The sequence below is a fragment of the Nicotiana tabacum genome, chromosome 10, assembly GCF_000715075.1.
Source record: "Nicotiana tabacum cultivar K326 chromosome 10, ASM71507v2, whole genome shotgun sequence".
NCBI classification, from domain to species: domain Eukaryota; kingdom Viridiplantae; phylum Streptophyta; class Magnoliopsida; order Solanales; family Solanaceae; genus Nicotiana; species Nicotiana tabacum.
In genome coordinates, this window is record NC_134089.1 from 8,381,531 (window position 1) to 8,391,877 (window position 10,347).

General features: G+C 31.6%; 2 protein-coding genes across 2 annotated transcripts; one reads left to right on the forward strand and one right to left on the reverse strand.

The window, feature by feature from the left end:
* Nucleotides 1-2,118: 2,118 nt before the first annotated feature.
* On the reverse strand, nucleotides 2,119-4,469 carry LOC107788348 (uncharacterized). Its single transcript, XM_016610025.2, has 2 exons — nucleotides 3,483-4,469; nucleotides 2,119-2,855 (listed from the first exon to the last, which is right to left on the reverse strand). The coding sequence occupies exons 1-2, from the start codon at nucleotides 4,320-4,322 to the stop codon at nucleotides 2,373-2,375; spliced, it is 1,323 nt and encodes a 440-aa protein (XP_016465511.1). The 5' UTR covers nucleotides 4,323-4,469; the 3' UTR covers nucleotides 2,119-2,372.
* Nucleotides 4,470-6,784: 2,315 nt separating this feature from the next.
* LOC107788343 (uncharacterized) lies at nucleotides 6,785-8,421 on the forward strand. Its single transcript, XM_016610021.1, has 2 exons — nucleotides 6,785-6,800; nucleotides 8,036-8,421. Exons 1-2 carry the CDS (start codon nucleotides 6,785-6,787, stop codon nucleotides 8,419-8,421), a joined length of 402 nt encoding a protein of 133 aa, XP_016465507.1.
* Nucleotides 8,422-10,347: the final 1,926 nt, after the last annotated feature.

Genomic DNA, 10,347 nt, shown 5'->3' on the forward strand with positions numbered 1-10,347 from the left:
TAATTTTTACCTTTTTTAGTACTTTTCTAATATTATAATTTTTTCCTCTTTTTGCTCTATACGATGCAGTTACCTATAGAGCAAAATAAATCTTATTTACACAGTAAAAAATAAATAAAAAATTCAGGCATATAGAATGTTAGAATTTTCAATTATATATAATGTATATTAAAAATATACTTCTATTTTGAATTATATTTTATATTACACGCATAGAGTAATTAAATTACACTAGCAATATTATTTTACCGTGCTTAATTATTTTATTCAAAAATTTCAGGTGCTTAAACTCTTATTTTATAACTCAAACATAACTTTTAATACAGTATTTATGTAATTAAAAAAAATCTCATAAAAAGTATACACACAACACGCGTATAATAAAACTAGCTAGATAATAGTTGGAATTTTTACATCCTAAGCAAATGTTAACACCTTATTTATTTTAAATAAATACCATTTTAAAAAATTATATTCTATAGATACCTTTTAAGGTTTATAGCAAAATATTTATTTTGGTTACCTCCTAGCCCTAAGCCACTAAATACGCTATTCAGTTACACTATTTTCTTTCTCTCTCTACTTTGATACATCTCATTCTCTTCCCCCATCCCATTAAAATTTCCGCTCTCCTTCTCCTTCTAACGACATCTTCTCAACTGAAAAATCCAGCGACCAGCAACACAGCAACAACAAACCCTAACCTGAAGACCCAATCACACAGCAACAACAAACCCTAACCTGAAGACCCAATCATGTCGAAGCAAATCCACGAAATCGTTGGTGATTATCTCGCTGTATTCCTTCATTGAAGACCCAATCTTACCAAGTTTACAATCCTTAACTTCATCACATATTTATCTTTCATTGATGCCTGGATTTCATTCCATGCGGATAACTAGACAAGAAACCAATTAAGTTTTGATTTAATATTCTGTAAGTTCCGATTCAATTAGCGTTCTGCAAGATCTTTGAAGATGGAAGGACTATTTGGCTACAAGGCGGAAATTAGGGTTTGTTCTTGAGCAAAGACGACAGAGTTTTGGGGCTGAGCAACTTTATTTTCTGTTAATATATTTCAATGTATTTTCAACGTATCACGTTGTATTTTCATGTATTTCATTGTATTCATTGTCTTTTTTCCCATTATAATTTAATGTAACTCGTTGTATTCTGTGTATTTCATTGTATTCATTATTATTTTTTTTCATTATTTTTTCAATGTATCCCATTGTATTCTATGCATTTCATTGTATTCACTATCTCGCTATATGCATGAATGTATTCATATATTTTTTTAATTAATATAATTTATGTATTCAGATGAATTATATAATTTCTCTGAAGATTGCTATGTTTTTGGGGTATTTTTCAGTTGAGAATTTTTTTTATAATCGGAAATACAAATTTTGTGTGTTATAATTGAGTTTGTTGAGTTATATTAGGTGTCTATTTTGTTAATTGATACACTTTCCGTTTAAAAACAGTGTAATCCCCTGTTTCACGCCGTGAATACAGTCGAATACAGTAATCTGTTTAGCTGTAATCCCATGTTTCACGCGATGAATACGATCGCATACACTCGAATACAACAACTGATTAGCTGGACTTTCCTGATTCACGCCTATTTTTGCTACTGTATTCATGAATACAATAGCTTAAATACATCTTATAACCATAGAAAATGTATCTATAATCCGTAATATAACAAATGATATCTATAAATGGCTGATTACTACTAAAAGATAGTGCTTTATGAAAATTTTCCTTTAAATTTTGTAGTATAAAAAGAGCCACCGAAAGCTATTATTAGTAAGAAATTATGTTAGGCTTTAATTTTAGTCCCGTATAAATTTCACTTCAACTACTTCAAAGTTGCATCAGGATATGTTGCCTACATCATATTCATATCCCTTTGGGATGCGGCTCTTCTATCATGTGTGAATGCGGAATGTTTCGTGGACCAGACTACCCTTTTAAGTCCAAAAAGTGGTAAATGTTAGAGGTATTAATGGGTACATTTTGACGTACTATATACAATTTCCTTTTACTTAAAAAATCATTTTTGAAATGTAGCTTAAACATTGGAGCGAAGATTTAAAGTTTATGGATTTGAAATATCACTAAACAACATCGACTATTTGTGTTATTGGGTTCGAGATTTAGTATTTATACATATTTAGTATATATTTAATACATATACAAGGTTCGAGCCAAAAGCTACAGAGTTCGCCAGAATCTATAGCTTATATGCTACCTCCGCCCCTGATCTCAGAATGCATTTAAAGAGAATCAACAAGTTTTGTGTCATTTTTATTAGTTTGGAGCTACATATGTTAATCAAATCATGAAGGAATTACAAATACACATAATTAAGCACTAGAACATGACTTTCTAGCAGGAATCATTAATTCTTCAGTATAATCAGAAACAGAATGCCTTTTAAAGCAATTAGTTTCATGTTTCATTTTATCACTTCCTTCTACCCATTTCTTGAACTTTTGTATTAATTTTCTCCTTTTGGAATGATCATTTGAATGACTTCCATTAATAGGTGAACTTAAGCAAGATTCATTGTGTCCCACTGATGAACTCCTCCTCATAATTAACTCATGTTTTGGTACAAATTCTGTTATAATTTCTGTATTTTCTTCTCCCAAATTCAATTCTTGATTTTGGTTTTTCTCTTGTTCTATTTGTTCTTGATTCCTCCTCATTAATTCATGCCTTAAACATGCATTGCACCACCTTAAGTATATTAATTCTTTGTCTTCAGTAGCTTTATCCTTCTCCAGTTGCTGAAGTTCTTTTGCCAATTCTTTGTAATCTTCTATTGTTACCACTTCCACATTACTCTGCAAAATAAAGAACATTTCAAAAATGTATTCACAATCTCATGCATGTAATGAATAGGCGGGTTAATTTCGTGGATGGTCATCTAACTTTCAGTTTATTGTACCGAAGCAAAACTAGTTTTTTATAGCACAAAAATAACTCCATTATGCCTATATAGCGCATGAAATATAAGAAATGCCGAAAAAATACCAAGTTAATAGATATTATGTAAGTTGAGTTATTTATCTAACTGGTGCCAAGTGGATATTATGTAAAGTGAGTTGCTGATGTGACTATACTTGCACGATAATATTATAAATGTGGCAGCCTACTTGCTTTTTTTGAGGCCACATTTTTTTAATTTTTTTTTTTTAATATGTAGGTATTACTTGAGCTATTTTTCCATTATATAGAAAGAATTAACCCAAATAATCGTCCACTTAATCTTAAACTAGAAATAACCAGCGAATATGTAATACATGTATAATTCATATATAATAATTGTATGACTGTGTATAGTCAATATATAATTTATGTATACCGGTTCAAAATAGTAAATAGTAAATTTGACCGGCTATTTTTGTAACAATCCCTTTAGTTTATGAGTTTGCAATAAACTATGAATAGGCTTATAGAAAAATACTTACCTTGGATGGATTTGAATTCTCTCCCAATTCTAGCTTTCTCTGTAGTTCAGTCTTCTCCTCTTGCAATTTCTCAATAGCCATTTTCAGCTCTTGAATATCTAATTCCATTTTCTTGATAATATGATCTTTCATTTCTAGCCCTTTTTCATTTCTTGAAATTTCTGTTTCCTTAGCTTCAAGTTGAAAGTTATGTTCCTCTATAACTTGTGAATGTTCTTTGATCTTCTTCAAAAGCTTCTTAACCTTTTTGTGAAGCAATCTATTTTCTGATTGTGACAAATCAAGAAGTTCTATAATTCTCAAATATTCAATTACCATATTTTGAAATCTTTGGTTTTCTCCCTCCATTAGTGTAATTTCCTTATCAAAGAACTCAATTTTATTGATCTCTAATATCAACTTGTTTTGCATGTCCATAAGTGCAATTTCTTGATCTTTCAAGTGGCTATACTTTTGAAATCTGGCCTCTAGTTGAAATTCCCTCTCTTCGATATCGCCCGTTTGCCTTCTTAAGCTTAGCAAATCTTCTTCAAATTTGCATTTATCTTGAAAAAGAAAACTTTCTGATGAATCTTTGTAAATGGTATGTGTAGAAGAATGATCATCTTCATATTCTGAATAATCAAGATTTTGATTAAGGCTAACTTCATCTCTTGAGATATCATATTGATTGGTTATAATTTCTTGAGAATTTTCTTGATTTGTTGAAGGTATGAAAATTGAGCTTCTTTTTGTTGTGATTTTGGCAATAATATATCCCGCCAAAGTTATGGCTATAGGAATTCCAGCTTTGAGAAATATTGGCTTTATCATTTCCACCTTTGTGCTATTGTTTTCCATGTTTTTGAATTGGAATTCTATAGAAAAACTCAAAGTTTTTCCAAGAAATGAAATGGAATATCAAGTTTTTATTAGTGGATTTTTTGGTAGGTTGTAACATTGTGAACAAATGGTGTTAGAACAATATAAAGCTATGTTTAGATTCTTTACCTATGTGTTTGCTTTAAGCTATCTTTTTGTCATGTAAAATAGTGGTTTTCTTTGCTTTTTGACCACTCAATAGTCTCTTAGCACTACCTTCATCCCTCCTTCGTTGTGCTTTTGTGGGAATCTAATTCCTTATGGCTATGATATTTAACATTTTTTGGCATGTGATATATAGCATGTTTGAACAAGTTGGAAAAATCAGCTTATTTTGAGAAGTGTTTTTTTTTTTCAAAAATACTTTTGGTGAGAAGCTGTTTGTGTTTGATTAAGTAATTTGAAAAGCACTTCTAAACAGTAATTAGTGTTTGGACAAACTTTTAAAAAGTGCTTCTAAGTGTATTTTTCTCACAAGTGCTTCTCAAAAAAGTATTTTTGGGAAGAAACTACTTTTTTCTGCTTCTGTTTCTGCTTCTCCTCAAAAGTACTTTTTTTTCCTCCTAAAAGCTTGGCCAAACACTTCAACATGCTTTTCGGCTTGGAGAAGCTTGGCCAAAAAGGCTATATGTATGCAATAGCATCTTTATTTAGTGTTGAATTTTTTTGGCTATATTTTTAAGTGTTTCTACTTTTTCAATTGTTTTTTTCCACAACTTTTCTTCTCCAACTTTAGTTCAATGTGTAAACGCGTGATATTTTGTAATGAAAGTAAATGGTGGGGCAACTTTTTCCTTAAGATCTTCAGGTTCTAAGATTATATGTATAAATGGATTATTGGAAGATACCTTTACACAAATAGTCAGTTATATTCATTATTTACTTTTTCTAGTCGGTATATATGGATTATACACTAATATACTTATTTATATACATATTATATATAATTATTTATATAATATACATCAATCGGCTATTTTAAGTTTAAGTGATTGGGCGGACTACTATTTAGGTTAATTTTCCTTGTTGTGGGAAGTGGGGGCAAAATGAATGGTTCTTGTCTTTTCAGAAGGTGAAAATTGATATTAACTTGACATGACATTTTCGGGGATGAATAAATTCTTAGTAGAGAACGTTTTTCTTTTACATGGATCCTATGAAATGCTGAATTAATTCAACTAGTAGATTTCAAATACCATATAATTAAAAGAAAAACTTGTTATGACATTATTTCCCTTAGTTATGAGCCCACCATCTTACAAAAAGGAAAAATTTAGAATAAAATATACTTGTTGCATAACCAATACGAGTTTTAAAAGATTTAATTTTATTTCTTTCGTGAAAAAATGTTACCTATTGAAGTGATAAGACCACATTGCAACCGAAGTGGCTCTTGATATACAATACTTTCTCCGTTACCCCCCCCCCCCCCCCTCCCCTTTTGTCATGGTTACTAAAAGAGTTTGATCCAAAATACTTGTCATTTTAGAGAATTAAGATAGAATTAATTATTATTTTTATTTGTCATTAATATTAATTATTTTTGAAAGTACCATTAAGTTTAATAAAGCTCCAATGTCGACTCTGGGTGGATCTTGTGTGTCAAAATACTTCAGAAGAAAAGTCCATATTCATCCTTTTTTACTTATAAAAATGGTACGAGACAATTTGATAATAGTAAGAATATGAATATCTCTAAAAATATAAAAGAGAATAAAATAAAAATATTTCATAAAGTAGAGGAGTATTTTTTATGAAGAGAAAGTAATTATGAAGAGCAACATTTTCTAAATTTACTTTCCATATCTACAGTACGAGTGTTATTATCGTATTTCTTATTCTTATGTTTCTATCACTATTTGTTGATTATTTTGCTTCGATTATATTATTTTTCATATTTCTTTGTCATAACTGTTGTAATTATGTTTTCCTTGAACCGAGGGTCTATTGAAAACTGTCCCTCTACATTCACAAGGCAGAGAGTAAAGTCTACCTAGCCAGTTTTCGGGCTGATAATCAAAAAATAGTCATTGTTTGCAAAGTCATTGAACAATAGCCATTGTTTTGCTGAAATGTGGAAAGTACCAGCATAATATGCTGGATTATGAAGCTCCTACATATAAACTTCTCGCATATTGGGTTGGAACCCCAGCAGGCCAGCACATTATGATGAAAGTGTAAGCTGTTTTTCCTACGTGTATGTGGTCCAATAGGTTTAAGGCCCATAATTAATATTTAATTAATTATCAAATCTCATCCGTCCGATTAGTTACTTGATGGACGTACCAGATTAAGTGAGAACCTCTATAAATTGGTCCTCTCCCACCCATTAAGGTTACCGTATTTTATTTTCTTTCTTCCATCACTAAAGGAAGCAGTAACGAAAGCTAGGGCAAGGGGCGAGAAACCAATTTACCGATTAACGCTTCCGCTTCAAGATAATGAATTCCGCTTCAGGTATGTTTTCTATGACGATTACATATAAGATTATCATGTTCAAGATCCTGGTAGAATTATAGTTTATGCTTACATGTGGTATCAGGGTCTGAATTGCTTGAACAGATAATCTTCGTCACAACTAATTATGAATGCGTAGTTGTTTAAACATCATGTGCTGCCTTCGGCAATTATGAATCATAGTTTAAATAATTATCATGATCGTTAAATTCTGTTCGTGGAAAATAATGCTGAACTCTAATTCTTAGTTACTTTTAAGATTATGGAGTAATTAGAAAGAGGGTGTAATTGACAAAAATTATGAAAGAGTTTGGTCTCTACTTTTCGAGAACGGCAACCTTTGAAGTTTTGTGCTTTTGTGGAATTATAAATATAAATTAGGCATAAACCATATGTTTACATGTAGCAACATCTTTTTTCCCCAACATATTGGCTTACTAAAGTGATTTTTAAACAAAGATGACTTGCGATTTCACCTTATGGACACATGCAATCTTAGTATATTTTGGACCACTTCAATGATAATATTTTATTCCTAAAAGTTTTTGGAATGCAGTAATTGCACGTAAATCTTTCATTGTATTGATTGTGATTATGGTATTGTATAATAATTGATGTATGTGCCTTAAAATTATATAGTTTGTTAATCACTAAAGTGATCAAACTAGAATGTTTAATATTTATACATACATCAAATTTATGTTTATTTTATGCGTGTATTAATGCTCATATAGTTTGCTAGTCACCAAAGTGATCAAACTAGAATGTCTAAAATATTCACATGCATAAAATATTCTGATATTTATTTTATGTGCGCAATTATGTTCATATAGTTTGTTCGTCACCAAAGTGGCCAAACTAGTATGTTTAAGAAATTATGCATACATAAAATTATAGTTTATCCATGAAATTAATGAAATGCCTATAATTAAAAATTAGTGGACAAAATAAATTTTCATTATTTCTAGAACTTAAGAATTTACCCAAAGGTGAATCAAATATTCTATGAATAGTGAATATGATGAGGTAAATTAATATTCTCAGTCAAATATATATTGTATGTCCAAAGATGGCATATATATTTGGTTAAAAATATTTAATTACCTATTAAAAACTAAATGACATTTAAATTATGATAGTGTATCGTAGTATTTACCCAAAGGAGAACTGCGATATACTTTAACTATTTTGTTGAATCCATATTGATTTGTGAGCATGTATTATCTATTTTGTAGCTATTCCTTTTAATTCGTTTGTTTCGTCTGTTACTGTGTTCAACGGATTGAACTTCTCTGAATGGCATGAACAAGTCCAGTTTCACTTAGGTGTGATAGATCTTGACTTGGCTCTGCTGAATGATAAGCCCGCTGCCATTACTGATTCGAGCAGTGCGGATGAGAAATCTTTCCATAAAGCATGGGAATGTTCTAACATGCTAAGCCTTATGTTTATGCGAGTGAATATTGCTAATAACATTAAGAGTACTATTCCACAAACAGAAAGTGCTAGGGAATACCTGAAGTTTGTGGAAGAACATTTTCGTTCTGCAGATAAATCTCTTGCTGGTACACTAATGGCTGAACTCACGACCATGAAGTTTGATGGTTTGCGTAGTATGTAAAACCATATCATCGAGATGACTAACATTGCAGCAAGACTTCGGACCTTGGGGATGAAAGTGGATGACTCCTTCTTGGTTCAGGTTATTCTGAACTCGTTACCTTCTGAGTATGGACCTTTTCAAATTAACTATAACACTATTAAGGATAAGTGGAATGTTAGTGAATTGTCCAGTATGCTTACTCAGGAGGAGTCAAGACTTAAGAAACAAGGAAGTCATTCAATCAACCTCATGGGTCAATGAGCTGGTAAAGGACTTAAAGTGAGGCCAACAAGTTCAAGAAGAAGAAAGTACCTGCTAAAGCTCAACAGGATGCTAACAAGGAACATGAGGCAGATACGTGTCGTTTTTGTAACAAGGAAGGACACTATCAGAAAGATTGCCTGAAACGTAAAGCTTGGTTCGAAAAGAAAGGTACAATTAGTGCTTTTGTATGTTTCGAATCAAATTTAGTAGAAGTTCCTAATAATACTTGGTGGCTTGATTCTGGTGCAACTGCTCATGTATCTACTACGTTGCAGGGATTCCTTACGATCCAAACTACAAATCCAAATAAGGATTTTTTGTTCATGGGAAATCGTATGAAGGCTCCAATTGAAGGCATAGAGACTTATCGTTTGATCATGGAGATTGGACGTCACCTTGATCTATTACAGATTCTTTATGTACCTTCGGTTTCTAGGAATTTGATTTCTCTTTCAAGACTTGATATTTCTGGATTTGATTTAAAGTTTGGAAATGGATGTTTCAATTTATATAAGAATGCTATTTTTTATGGTTCTGGTTTTCTTAGTGATGGTTTATATAAATTGAAACTCGATATTGTTTTTTTCTGAATCCCTTCTTACTGTTCAACATAATGTTGGAATTAAACGTAGTTCACTAGAAAGTTCTGCTTACTTGTGGCATAGACGTTTGGGTCATATATCCAAAGAAAGGTTAGAAAGATTAGTAAAGAATGAGATTCTTCCGAATCTAAATTTTACTGATCTTACTATATGTTTGGATTACATTAAGGGAAAGCAAACCAAACATAGTAAGAAAGGTGCCACAAGAAGCATCCAGTTTCTTGAAATTATACACACCGATATTTGTGGACCCTTTGATGTTCCATCTTTTGGTGGAGAGAAATATTTTATCACTTTTATCGATGATTTTTCACGTTATGGATACATCTATTTGCTGAAAGAAAAATCTCAAGCAACAGATGCTCTCAAGGTATTTGTTAATGAAGTTGAAAGACAATTAGATAAAAAGGTGAAAATCATTATGTCAGATAGAGGTGGTGAATATTATGAAAGATATAATGAGTCAGGACAATGTCCAGGTCCATTTGCAAAGTTCCTCGAGGAATGTGGCATATGTGCACAATATACTATGCCAGGAACACCTAAACAAAATGGTGTTACAGAAAGGCACAATCGAACACTTATGGATATGGTTAGGAGCATAATAAGTAATTCCTCATTACCCAAATTATTGTGGATGTATGCTCTTAAAACTGCTGTATATTTATTAAACAAGGTTCCTAGTAAGGCAGTTCCAAAGACCCCTTTTGAACTGTGGACAGGAAGAAAACCTAGTTTAAGGCACCTGCATGTTTGGGGTTGCCTAGTGGAAGATATAGTTTATAATCCACAAGAAAAGAAATTAGATTCTCGAACAGTAAGTGCTTACTTTATTGGTTACCCAGAGAAATCTAAAGGGTATGTGTTTTACTGTCCAAACCATAGTTCGAGAATTGTTGAAACCGGTAATGCAAGATTCATTGAGAATGGTGAAATTAGTGGGAGTGTTGAAAAGCAAAGTGTGGAAATTAAAGAGGTGAGGGTCAATATTCTATTACCCAGAAATGTGCCTACTTCCACACAAATACCAAATATTGTTTCAGTTGTTGAAGAACACTTTGACAACACCGAGCAATAT

What these genes read in the sequence shown, in the direction of transcription:
- LOC107788348 (XM_016610025.2), bottom strand. Translation starts at nt 4,322, where the DNA reads ATGGAAAACAATAGCACAAAGGTGGAAATGATAAAGCCAATATTTCTC. An exon ending in AGAATTCAAATCCATCCAAG is followed by an intron (nt 2,856 to 3,482) that starts GTAAGTATTTTT and finishes TTTATTTTGCAG; the next exon opens with AGTAATGTGGAAGTGGTAAC.